The sequence below is a fragment of the Lagopus leucura genome, unplaced genomic scaffold (assembly GCF_019238085.1).
Source record: "Lagopus leucura isolate 7727_CA_CO unplaced genomic scaffold, USGS_WTPT01 Super-Scaffold_100001, whole genome shotgun sequence".
Taxonomy (NCBI): Eukaryota; Metazoa; Chordata; class Aves; order Galliformes; family Phasianidae; genus Lagopus; species Lagopus leucura.
Window position 1 is genome coordinate 101068972 of NW_024962262.1, and position 12816 is coordinate 101081787.

The 12816-nt window shown below is 45.3% G+C and overlaps 1 protein-coding gene across 3 annotated transcripts in view; it reads right to left on the reverse strand.

The window, feature by feature from the left end:
- EPHA1 (EPH receptor A1) overlaps nucleotides 1–12816 on the reverse strand; it is a 31511-nt gene continuing 18695 nt past the window's right edge. For all 3 annotated transcript variants that reach the window (XM_042867709.1, XM_042867708.1, XM_042867710.1), the window contains 14 exons: nucleotides 9219–9374; nucleotides 8693–9025; nucleotides 7356–7480; nucleotides 7094–7253; nucleotides 6430–6526; nucleotides 5709–5764; nucleotides 5325–5447; nucleotides 5037–5222; nucleotides 4525–4586; nucleotides 3795–4004; nucleotides 2963–3112; nucleotides 2301–2494; nucleotides 1831–1986; nucleotides 1–988 (listed from right to left, as the gene is read on the reverse strand). In XM_042867709.1, coding sequence (XP_042723643.1) covers nucleotides 910–988; nucleotides 1831–1986; nucleotides 2301–2494; nucleotides 2963–3112; nucleotides 3795–4004; nucleotides 4525–4586; nucleotides 5037–5222; nucleotides 5325–5447; nucleotides 5709–5764; nucleotides 6430–6526; nucleotides 7094–7253; nucleotides 7356–7480; nucleotides 8693–9025; nucleotides 9219–9374 — 2087 coding nt within the window. In that variant the 3' untranslated portion in view covers nucleotides 1–909. The remainder of the gene's footprint in view (nucleotides 989–1830; nucleotides 1987–2300; nucleotides 2495–2962; nucleotides 3113–3794; nucleotides 4005–4524; nucleotides 4587–5036; nucleotides 5223–5324; nucleotides 5448–5708; nucleotides 5765–6429; nucleotides 6527–7093; nucleotides 7254–7355; nucleotides 7481–8692; nucleotides 9026–9218; nucleotides 9375–12816) is intronic.

Consider the following 12816-nt stretch of genomic DNA (forward strand, 5'->3'; position numbering starts at 1 on the left):
TGCTCTGCCTCAAATTTATTTACAAAATACTATTTACAGTCTGTAGCACCTCTGTCTTGAGTTCTGATAAATAATAATACTTCCTTCGCAGAGAAGGAATGACAGACCACCTCTACATTTTTCTGTTACAAATACCTTATTCGGTCCCTCTTTCAAAAAAGGGGCAGAGAAAAATTGGTACCTACAAGGTTTTGTGTCTATGGAACAAGTAAAGGTATTAAGCAGGTTGAAGAGAGGTAAATCACTCCACTGAAGTACACGTGCAAGTAAGCAACATGCCAAGGTTACAGCAGGGTGCGCTGCTACTCCCAACTTCTCCTTCAAAGAACAAAGTACACCATGACTTGGTGGTGTTTAAAGCAAGAATAGCTTAATTTAAAAATATATCCCCTAGCAGCAGCCTTGTGAAAGATTGAATAGTTTGTTCCTATTGTGAAATAAGGAAGACATGCTTCTGAATGAGAAGGGACGTACATCAGGGAGTGAATGTGCCCAACCTCTGTTTGCATCCTCATGCATGTTTTCTGCAGGTCCCATAGCATCTGAATCCTCATTTTCAATCTTAAAACATTATCCCAATCCCCACCCTGCAATTGTATGCATCCTTATATTTCCATGTGATTACCTGGCTTGAAAGTGGACTACAGGGATTATTCCTTGCTGCACCGAACTAACAGTAGAAGACAGGATTGAGAACAGATTCTAAGACCAGTGTTCTGAAAAGTACTGCTGGCTGAAACAAGGGGAAACAGAAATGAGAGCAGGTGGTGTTGCCTCATAAGTCTTTTCAGTCCTGGTTGTTTGGCTTTTCTTGTCCCAGTCACTCATTTGGAAGCAATTGCCATAGGAATGATTCCAAGTGATATCTGGTAAGACAGCATTTGGCAAGCTTGAGAGAGCAACAACTGGTCACTCCTTAAAGCCTTGGATGCTACACAGAATCCTCTTCTGGTGGCCTGGAAGTGACACTCCCATCTGTTTCAAGTCCCTGAAGGAAATGGGAAGAGAAGGGAAAAAATGAATTGCTATTCTTGTGCCTTGCAGAGTAGGATGTGCTTAAGGGCAGAAACAGTTATTAAGCATTAGTTCAGAAAGCTTCCTTTCCCTCAGTACCTCCTGCTACCCCTTTTTCTCTAGAGGGAAGAAACATCCAGGCGCTACTTCCCTTTCCTGCCTACCCCTTCCCATACAGTCAACTGGATTCTCCCCACCTTGTGACTAGGCTTATGCTCCTATAAAATTAGTACTGCATCTATGCCCTCTTCTGATATGGGCCATGTCTCAACTCTTCAGTAGAGTCCCTGGACTGCACCTGTCCATTTGTTTTATGTACTCTGGTTATACTTGGTCACGTGCTCCCAATCCTACAGCAGAAAATGTCTGCACTGGTAAAGCATTTGGCCTTAGATCTTCTAAAGGGCCCAGAAGAACTTGGTTCTAGGATAGAACTGTGCCTAGCTGATACAGAGAGAGAGTCACTAGCTGTCGACTTCAAGCAAGAAAATTCTCTAATCAAGTCATATGAGACTGGAGAAATGGTCAGGTTAGGGAATTATTTGATGTGTCTTCTCGCTCTCTTGTGCCTGATAGGAGTTCAGAGCAGCTCAGGCCCCCAGTAGGCCTCAGGCATGGACAGTGAGGGAAACAGTCTCACAGCTGTGACTACTCACTCCCTTACAGCGCAATAGGCTTTTCCACTTCCATTTACCCACATAAAGAAGGATGAAGAAGCCTTACAAGTAAATGTGATTTCCTGTTCAGATAGCAGGATAGATACAGCAATTTTCAAAATAGCCTGGTGTGTCCCGTGGAAACTTAGCCTGTCCTTACTCAGCAGTGAGGTCCAGAATTGACTCCATGGTGTCAAGGCCCGCAGTGCGAAAGTTGGAGATATAACGCTTCATGCGAATGGATTCCAGCCACTCGGGAATAGATCGATAGGGGATACCATCAGATCCGCTGCAGCTCGGGAGCCGGAGCGTTACCCTAAAAGCAGGTGAAACCCTCGTTTAGCCAGGCAAATACCTTAAGTGGCCAGTACTATGAGACAGTAGCTTGATAGAGAAAACTCTCTACCAGGACTAGGTTGCTAATCTGCTCTCTGCAGCGAGATCAGACTGCCCAGAGCCATGGCTAGGCCTTATGTCACCGTGAGAGAAAGATTACCGCTACCTTCTGCTCACAGAACATCCAATGTGTCTCTTGCCAGACTGCACTGCTAACATCAGCTCTCCTCCTGTTTGAACAGGAGGCAAAAATCTCCCAGTTAATCTCTCCTCCTCCAACGCCAGTCTGTTTACCTGGGATCAAAGTCTGCAACAGACCGGAGGAGATGGGGACTTGAGCTGAAGTGTTGCAGCTGTGCCCGAATCTCCTGGAAATGAGGCCTCCTCATTCGATCGTGTGACCAGCAGCTCTTCATTAGCTCATAGAGGATGGATGGGCAGTCCACAGGTGGGGGGAGCCGGTACCCGTCCTCTAAGCTTCTCATCACCTGCACAGAGAACAGACAAAACTCTGTCCAGGTGTAAAAGAAGGACCAGAGACCTCCAGGGGGCTGGGAGCAGACAGTTCACCATTATGCAGTGTGATGCAAGGGAAGGGGTTGAAGCAGGTTACGTATGTATAACGTAGGGTTTGGTCAGCAAAGGATAAGAAAACATAATGGATGTCAAAACGTGAAGTGAGATACACATCTGGTTTCAGTCTTTTATTAGCTTAGCTCCATTCGTGATTCAGGGCACACGTTCCTTACAAGTGAGACAAAAGGATTCTGTTATTGTTCAAGTCAAAGTTTGGCCACGTTGATTTTTAGCAGAGAAGGAGAGTAGTTATGCATTCAGACGAATGGCAAGATTGCACGTAGAAGAAGAACAAGTAAGGTCTATATTCTTTAAATAATAACCTTAAATAATTCCTTAAGTATAACCTTAAACTGGCACGAGAGCTCAAGGTATATTACCTCCTGATTGGTCATATTCCCATACGGCTTGTCACCAAATGACAGCACCTCCCACATGACAATTCCAAAGCTCCAGACATCACTGGCTGAGGTGAAAATCCGATGAGCAATGGCCTCTGGGGCTGTCCATCGGATTGGAATCTTACCACCCTGTAAAAGAGAAAAGACATAGTGTAAAAGAGAAAAGACATCTACAAACTGGGTAGTTTGTATCATGGATCAGTGCTTTCATGCAAACAGCTCACAAACTACTACTTAGACTGGGCCCTCTTCTCTTAAAGTGATGTGTAATCTACTCTGGGGAAATCTGTCAAAAAGAAATAATCTTTTACGTGAATGAGTTTAAGCCTCCTGTTCAATTGAATTCAAAACCACAAAACCACTGCTGTGGTGTAAGATAATGATGGCAGTAACAGACCTACTTTCAATGAAACATGGTATTAGAATCACTGGAGCTTTCTTTGAAAGGGACCTGTACATCTCCTTACTCCAAATTCCTGCTCACAGCAGGGCTGTCTTCAAAGCTGCATGTTATTAAAGTCCAAAATATCTGACATCTTATTTTGCTTCATTTCAAAAACTACGTTTCCTGTACTTATTCTCTTAGCAAACAAAATCAACATGGACTCAATAGAAAAGCACCACCTTCCATCACATAATGACTTGCAATTTTATAATGGGGTTTCTTAAGAGATTTTTTCCTCCAAATTCTCCATGTTTCATATTACAAAAAAATTCTGCCATTTTTACCCAGCAGAAACCTGATCTCCCAAGAGTGCAGCTCACTTACAAGACTGAGACCTTATCTCTCCAGAGACTGCTTTTGCATTACCTTGGTTTCATATGTTCCCTCTGCATCATTCTCCAATATTCGGGAAAGACCAAAGTCTGACACCTTGCATTGAAGGCTGCGTGTTACCAGGATGTTGCGAGCAGCCAGATCCCGGTGCACGTAGTTGTGTTCTGAAAGGTAGGTCATGCCGGAGGCTATTCCCTGCAGCATGTTCACAAGCTGCACAGGGCTAAATTTTTCCTCATTCTCCTGCATGCAAGAAGTGAGAGAAGACCCTGGTCAAGTCATAGAATCATAGAATCATAGAATCATAGAATGGCCTGGGTTGGAAGGGATCTCAAGGACCATCAAGCTCCAGCCCCCCTGCCGCATGCAGGACTGCCAACTTCCACATCTGATATTAGACTAGGCTGCCCAGGACCCCATCCAAATTAACATCACTCTGCTGATTTCTAGATACTGACTTTATCAACTTGCAAAGAGTGTAGTGGTAACAAGCAAAAGATGGTGCTGTAGCCCAAAGGACCCCACAGGTTCACACCAAGGTATTGATGGTAGTCTCCAGAGTCATCATTAGGAACCTGCATTTTAACTGCCAAAGACAGCATTCTGGATACTGAGCTTCTTCAGCTGCTGAGACTGGAAATGTTAGTGAGCAAAAATTATGTGGATGTCTAGGTCTTATTTCTAGTCTTCTCTTAGGGTCCTAAAACCAGGTCAAGTGCAAGTTTTAGCAGTACACAAGCTATTATAGATTAAGGTCTCTCACCCGGAGGAAGGTATCCAGTGCTCCATTCTCCATATACTCAGTGATGATCATCATTGGCCTCCCTTGAGGAAAACATTAAAGTGTCACCCTTTCGCAGTTCTCCTTTGCAATCTGTGTTTCAATGCTCTCCATACTCCCCCAAAACAGAGAACCATACCTAACCTCAACCACCATTCCTGCTCCACTGGCATAGCTAGATGGATGTCCCTCCCCTTAGAACTCCTGCAGTGATTTTGTATTTCTCCTTGTGTCACACACATAACCTTCCACCATCCCTTATAATATTTCAACCTCATATCCACTCACCAACCCAAGAAGACCTTTACTAACACTACCTCATGACCTTTCTGGAAATCCATAACTCTCCTCCCTTCCTCATTGCTCGCCTTTATGCTAACATAACAATGTGTATTTTCCCAACATAGCCTCTCTGACATAATCTCTTCTTAAGAATGTTCCTAGGAACGTGCCACTTTCTACTGTAATTCCAGGAACATTTCCCACATTCTTACTTTTGGTGACAACTCCTTCCAGATGTACGATGTTTGGGTGATTGAACTGCCCCATAATTGTTGCCTCACGCAGGAAGTTCCACCATTGTGAGTCTGAATATGTTGACTTGAGGGTTTTGATGGCAACTACAATACGTTCTTTCCCTGGGAGCCGCAGAGACCCACGATAGACCTCCCCAAACTCCCCTGAGGACAAACAGAAATCATAGGTCACAGATGAGCTCAAGAGTTGCAAGTGAACAGCAGCATGAGAGAACTGAAAGATGAAGAGAAGACTAACAAACTCACCTTCCCCAATCACATTCTCCATAGTGACACAAGAGACATCCAGTTCCTTAATGAACTCCAGAACCCCTCTACTGGGGTCATCATATGGTTGCAGGTCCACATAGGGCTTCAACCAGACCTTCTCTAAGGTAAAGGGAAACAAAAGGGCTAATTAACCTGTCAGCACCTTGGACAAGTTAGGTAGGGCAAAGATACAGAAGCAGAGATGAATCCAGAGGTTTCCAACAAGAGAAGTACACAAATACACCAAACGTACACTGAAAATACTGCAATTCTAGAAACAGACATATTGCATCAGAAAAACCATGCTCTTGTGTTATTTGAAACTCCAATTCTTTTAATTCCTTCCAACCTATTCTAGGTTCTTCCCTGGTTCCAACTCACCTCGATCAAAGCCTGAAGTACTGTAATCAGGCCGTGCCTGTCTGCGGTGAGTCTTCCTGAAACACAAGAAGTCATGAAACTTGAATGGTTAACAGATAGCAAAAGAAAAGCAAGTCTTCTAGGGACTCTGCCCTAGTTGGTCAGGCATAGATCTCTGGGTAGTGCAGAGTTCTGTCTTGCAGCTGGCAAGAAAATGCAGTGTCTCCTGTACATTTAGAAATGGAGCTTTGTTTCCATACAGGTAGTTTTGTTCTATCCTTGATGAATTACAGATTAATTTCCATTTATTTCATATTTTCTGTACATTTTCAATACAATGACTGATCTAAAACAAACAGTAGAAGCTTTGTAGACACTTAAAGAGGAAGCAGAACTTTGTATCTGGGTAGGTGACCATTAAGGCATTGTTACATGGAGAATTGTTTGAAATGACTGGATTTATCTATTCTCTTAATTGAATGGCAGCTTTAAAAACTGTAGTACCATAACAATATTTTTATTTATTTGGCATGATAACAGTATGATATGGATTTTTGTTTTTTCAACCCCTCCAAAATTGCTGATTACTGAGAATCAGTCCATCTTATTGCAACATGCTGATCTTCAATTCTAACTAACTTGTCCAACTTCCTCTGAGAGATCAGTTTCTCCCTTCTTAACTTTGTCTTAAGCTCCCATAGCCTATACTAAACCTTTTTCAACTCCAAAAATCAACACTTACTTTCGTCGAAAGAACAGAATTCCCAGAAGCAGGCCAATAAATAGCAGAACTCCAAAGATAATAGATGCTACAACTCCACCAGACAGAGCTCCTGTGTCTGCAGAGACAAAGAGAATGGCCATGTCATTTAAAAGACCAAGAATTATTTGGCAGGAACATAGCAAGCAGCTTCCACCAGCTATCAGTATTAGGTGAATTATGGTGATTTGTCTTCCAGGCAGCAGAGTGACCAGATGTGAATCCTACAGTATTCTTTCATTTAGACTCCGTTGTGCTTTTATGATTTTTGTTATGGGTATTCCACATCATAACATCATGCAGTGCACTGGTAGTACAGAATCAAAGTATCTCTCAGGAGAACTAAATGAACGTATAGTAAGTAATTTATCAGTACAACATACAAACCTGAGATCAATAGTTCTGAAAGGGAAAGTAAAATTGAATATGGGAAAGCATGAAAGATAATTGACTCCGTGTTCAGGACTTTTGTGTACATAATAAGGCTTTGTCACCAAGGCCTGGCCCTGATGACAAGGAATGCAGGAGTATGATTCCTCTGCCTTTCAGTTGGTAGAACACAAAAAGAGACGAATGTACTATATGCATGTACTATCTGATGGAGAAGCAAGTTTCTCACTAACGACATACAATAATTGTATTTTACCTGGTGGAAGGGTGCGGAATTCCTGCTCCTGGGAGTAGGGCCCAGGCCCAAGGGGTGTGATGGATCTCACACGAAGCAGGTAGGTTGTGTCTGGCTGAAGGTCTGTCAGAGTGACATTTGGCTCAAGAAGGTGCTTCACTGTGTAACGTGCCTCCTCCCCCTGCAGAAATCAAACAAGGCCAAATAACTAAAAACATAGTACAAAAAGGACATTTTCATAACTTTAGGTGAAAGAGGGAAGAACAGATGAGGCAGATCTCACCTTCTCAAAGAACATGACCTCATACTCCACCGAGGTCCGGCTGCGCTGCCGTGGGGCAAGCCAAGAAACTGACAGACTACTGTCATCTCTCTGTGTCAGAATAAACTGGGATACTGTCACTGGAGCTGCCGGTGGAAAATGAAGAACATCAGTATGAAATACAAACAATGCAAAATAAGCCCTCTCTCCATCCAAGGCACTATCTTTCCCTCTCTGGTCATACTGTGCAACTAGAAAATGACTCTCATTACCACTGCCACACCTTTCTCTTCTACAGTGAAAAGAAAATGAGTTATCCAGTTGTAATTAGTTTGCTGGAATAGCTTACTTCCCCAGCAGTATCTCCCCCAACAGAAGAATTATGTATCTTTCATCCTCAAAACAAAATCAGTGATTCAAGAAATTACATTTAACACAGCACTGTACTGAAAGTGTTCAATTTGAAACCAAAATGTTAGGATTTTCTATTCCAACAACAGTAATACTACTAGCCTATGTGATTCATGAATGCAACTCCATTTCATAAGTGCACTGTGAAATGTCATGCTCTAAATCTCTCAGGGACCACAGATGCATAATATTCATTAATAAAATGATGATTTTTAACAGTTTGCAGTTTGAAGTATCAAAACTGGTTCTCTCCTTGTCCTTCATCAACAGGAAGTGGTGAGATAAGTCAAAGCAGCTCTACTTTCCAAACTCAGAACTATACTGCCTCTGTACAGCAACAGGAAGAAGAGAGAGGAAGTTGTATTTTGTCACTAAATCAGAACTGAGGAAAGTACTAGGGGCTGTTGAGAACTGTAATGTCACTTGTCTATAATCATGTTTCACAGCACTCTGAAAAGTATTCACAGGACAACCAAATTAGACAACTTGAAGCCAAACTATAAACATATGCATGAAGGAGAACTAGCATGTTTTTAACATCTTTATTTCTCCACGCTTTCAAAGTTTGCCTTTTCAGTTACATCCGGATTTCTGTTGTGTTTGATTTTTTGCAATATCTGAGTAATGTCATAGGCTCCATTCTTCCTGTCACACACGTAACAGTATTTTGGTTGGACTACAGCAGTGTGTCACAGAAAAGGCTTCAACCTCCCCAGATCTGTTAAGTCTTTGATGGATTCATAGCTCTTACTGGGTAATGTTTACTGCTGCTTTGATATGCAAGAAATATGACTGAGGGACTTCACATGACAGAGGCAAGAGGTAACTTATCATACCCTACCAATACATGCAGCAGACAGAAGGAGAAGATGGAGAATGCTTAAACATTCACAGAGATTCCTCTTCCTTTTTCTGGTGAGCAGGAAAAACTCTCTGGTTCTGCTAACCTGCATGTCCAACTGCAACCCAGACAGCTGGAGCAGTTCTCTGTGGAGCAGGTCCCATTCCTGAGACTCCGTTATGGGCTTCCACAGCAAATGTGTAGTTGGTGTAAGCTTCTAGGCCATCCACATCCACAGCAGTTTTGGTGAGTCCTGAAGCACTCGGGGAGAATACAACACCAGGCTCACATGGATCACATGACTGGAAATGACAGCGCTGACAGAAGACTGTGTAAGTTAGATCCTTTCGCCCACCGTGGTCACTGGGTGGCTGCCACCACAGACTGAGCTGTGTGCCAATAAGGGAGAAGCTGACATTGCGGGGAGCTGAGGGAGGACCTACAAGAAACATGAAAGAAAGTATTTGATCCAGTTGATAATACCCAAAGTAAGGAGGCAGTTTCCTATCTGCTGGTGCGTTTTGAATTATGCCCTCTGTTCCCCCCAGTCTCTCTCTCTGATCTCTCATCCCTATTTTCAAGCACTCCATTTTCTCCTGTCTCTTAGTTCTTTCTCTCCAGCCACAACTCACGGGTGCAAGCAATGTTTTGGCCTTCTGAAGGTGCCCGATAGAAGCCGGCATTGCAGGAACAAGATTTAGCCCCTAACTCATTGGACAAGCTGTTTGGGGGGCACTTCAGGCAGTGTTTAGTCTCCAGAGAGTGACGGTAGAATCCTCGCTGGCAGGCTGTGAAGAGATAAGTTAACATAAGTTTAACAGTATCGACCAACTTTTTACACAAGCAGATAGTGACAGGACAAGATGGGGTAGTTTTATACTAAAAGAGGGGAGATTTAGATTATATATTAGGAGGACCACTCAGAGTGGTGAGGCACTGCCACAGGCTCCAGAGATCAGCTGTGGATGCCCCATCCCTGGAGGTGTTCCAGGCCAGGTTGGATGGGGCCCTGGGCAGCCTGACCCAGTGGGTAGCCCTCTGGGATTGGAACTAGACTATTGCTAAGGTCCCTTTCGATCCAAGATTCTTTGGTTCTATGATTCTATGAAACAATTGGCCAGTTTCATTCAGTTTCTTGAACACTCCTTTTACATGCCTGCTTTTCTTCAATTCTTTTAGTTCACAGAAATATTTGGGTTGGAAGGGATCCTTGAAGGTCACATATATCAATTGTCTTCTCAGGGCACACAGAGAAGAGATGCAAACTCAAAGTGGGATCAATGTTATGAAAGGTTTTGTAGACCAAAGAAGTGGAATCTCCAGAACGTTGCATGAGAAAAAGAACTCAGCCAGGCTATAATTACTGGTTCCAAGTCCTTGTACTCTTCATAATCTACTGCTTGCCAACTTCACACGAGATAGCTAGTGGGCTATTTAGCAGAAACATCTTTACAACTGTTGTACCAGAATATCATCTAGCAGGGCCGCAATGAATATCTAGATAATTACCAGTTTGCCTAAAGCAGTGAATGTGATTGGCTAGGAAGCTAACATGGAATACAAGAGAACATGTGTCATAGGTTTCCTGTTTCCAGTCCTATAAAAATGCACAGCCAAATCATTCTCTAGCTGTAACATCTGACACTGTCTTTGCTGCATTAAAGTATGTCTCTCTACTTTCCAACCTCAGAAAATAACAGAACCACCCATTACAGTTTTTATCATTTTTAGCTACCGTCATGAAACTATGTGATCAATGGAGATCATTCTCCCCCTCAGCGCTGGTGAGGCCTCACCTGGAGTACTTTGTCCAGTTCTGAGCTCCCCAGTGACACAGAGCTCCTGGACTGAGTCCAGCAAAGGCCTATTAAAACAAGGGAGTGGAACATTTCTCATATGAGGAAAGGCTGAGGTAAATGGGCCTGTTCATCCTGGAGAAGGAAAGGCTTAATGTTAAGGTGACTGAATAGTGTAACATTTCCCAAAGAGGTTGTGTAGTATCCTTCTCCTGAGATATTCAAGATCTATCTGGACACAATCCTGGGTACTATGTTCCAAGGGATGTTCCTTGAGCAGGGAGGTTGGAAAGGACCTTCAGATATCATCTAGTCCAACCTCCCTGCTCAAGCAGTGAGGTTGCACTGAGAAGGAACATCTGGGTGAAGGGAGAAACCTGGGAGGGGGTAGGGAAGGCACCAGTCTGCCTGATCAAGTCCCATCACCTTAGGCTACGTCTATGCCAAAAACCAAGAGGGCCAGGTGCTTGCAGACTGGAGCGATGGCACACAGCTGCCTGTAGCACGATCGGTAGTACATCAGTATGCCTCCAGGTGGCCAAGGCTCGGGCCTGAGCATGTCTGGAGGGTCAGGACAGCAGGGGGCAGCTCCCCGCGGGCGGTACGAACGAGGCCATAGAGTTTCGGGCAATTAAGCCCGAACAAGTCCAGGCCAGACCAGACCGGCGCCCCGGAAGTGGCATCCACAGCATAGCCCCGCAGCCACAGCATAGCCCCGCAGCCACGATCGAGTCCGAAGGGGGAGCGGCCCTGGCGCCTTAGGACGGAGCCCCCGGCTCAGCTATCACGACCTGCCTGGGGCACTCTCCGCCGCCTCATGCATGAGGTGCTGCGGCGCCGGCGCCTGGCGCCTCGGCTTCCTCGCTACAGCGACTGGGGCCCACGCACCCCCTGCCACCATGCCAGGAGCGGCCGGCAGGTGGCTGCACAGTGCCGGGGAGCTGCCCCAAAACTCCGGGCCGGGGCCGGCGGAGAACCGGCAGCCCCACTCAGGGACTCCATGCCAGCCCCGCCTCGGAGGCGGTGCGAAGCCTATCCCGAAGCGCCCGGCTGGGCAGGGGTGGGTATGGCAGGCTCTGCCATGTGAATGGGTGAGTGGGCGCTGCCCCGCGGCAGCTGGCCGGCAGCCACGCTGCCGTTGCTGCCCGTGAGGTGTTTTAGCCCGCGCGCTGCCACCTGCAGTTGCCTGTGGCGCGGCCGCTCTGGGCTCACTTGGCAGAAACAGGGCGGTCTCTGCCTCGGCTCCCCCAGGCTGAGCGAGGCGATGAGGAGCGCTAGCCATAGAATCGCTGAACCACAGAACAATCCGGATTAGGAAGGCACCGACAAGAAGCACTGAATCCATATTCTGGCCCCACACAGCAGCTCCCTAAACTCAAACCCTGTGTCTGCAGGCATTATCCAAACACTCCTTGAACTCCAACAGTTTGGGGCCATGACCATTGCACTGGACAGCCTTTTCACCCTCTACTGAAGAACCTCTTCCCATCACCTAACCTGGCTCTCCCATGATGTGGCTCCATGCCATTCCCTGGGGTCCTGTCACTAGAGATCAGAGGTCAGCAGCTGCCTCTGCTGGAAGTCAGCTCCACTCCACTCTCTCTCTCATTCCTTGGCACTTGGCTTCATGGGTCCTTTGGCATCCACTCCAGACCCAGCTCCAGGCAACAAGATGCAAAAAACAAGCCTGAGAAAGGGCGAGATTAGTGCTGCTCAACCACGCACCAGAGAAAAGCAGTGGTCTAACTCTTCCCTACCAGTATTCCTGTCCTGAAACTGCCAGCAAGCATCAGGCTCCCTTCAGGCACCAGAGTAATGCTGACATGGAGCTCAGCATCAGTAACACACTCACCCATCACCCTGCAGAGCCCATCAAGAAACCAGAATATAATCCAGAGGCTCCGCCAGCCTCTTGGGTTCACAGTAAATGACTTAATTGAAGATGTTAATCATGGAAGTCTAGGCTTATTGACAGCAAGGTATGCAATGCTGTGAGAGGTTGAGATGTAATGTTTTGGGCAGGAACCACTTTTCTGGGATGATGGGGTGGCTGAGCTCTGTACAGCTGGAAATTAACCAAGAGGTTGAATGAACTAGTTCAAAACCAGGTCTTCTGGCTTTCTGTTGCCACCTGTCCTGTACTAGAGATCAGATTCTCCTCCCTGTTATGAGGCAAGGATCATAGACTAGCCGTTTTTGTTTTTTGTTTTTGGGGTTTTTTTTAGTTCTCTTCTTGCTTAAGGCAAAAATCAGGACTAGAAATCTCTGCCTGAAAGTCTTCTTCCTCCGTTCTGTCCGCATGTTCATGTTTGAAGGGGAAGTCCTTCATCTTTGGAGAGCAAAAGTAGAAGCCCTTACCTCAGTGCTCATCCTGATATGGGCTGTTCCCAGTCCTTTGCACAACGCCTTTATAAAGAGAAAGGAACATAAGATG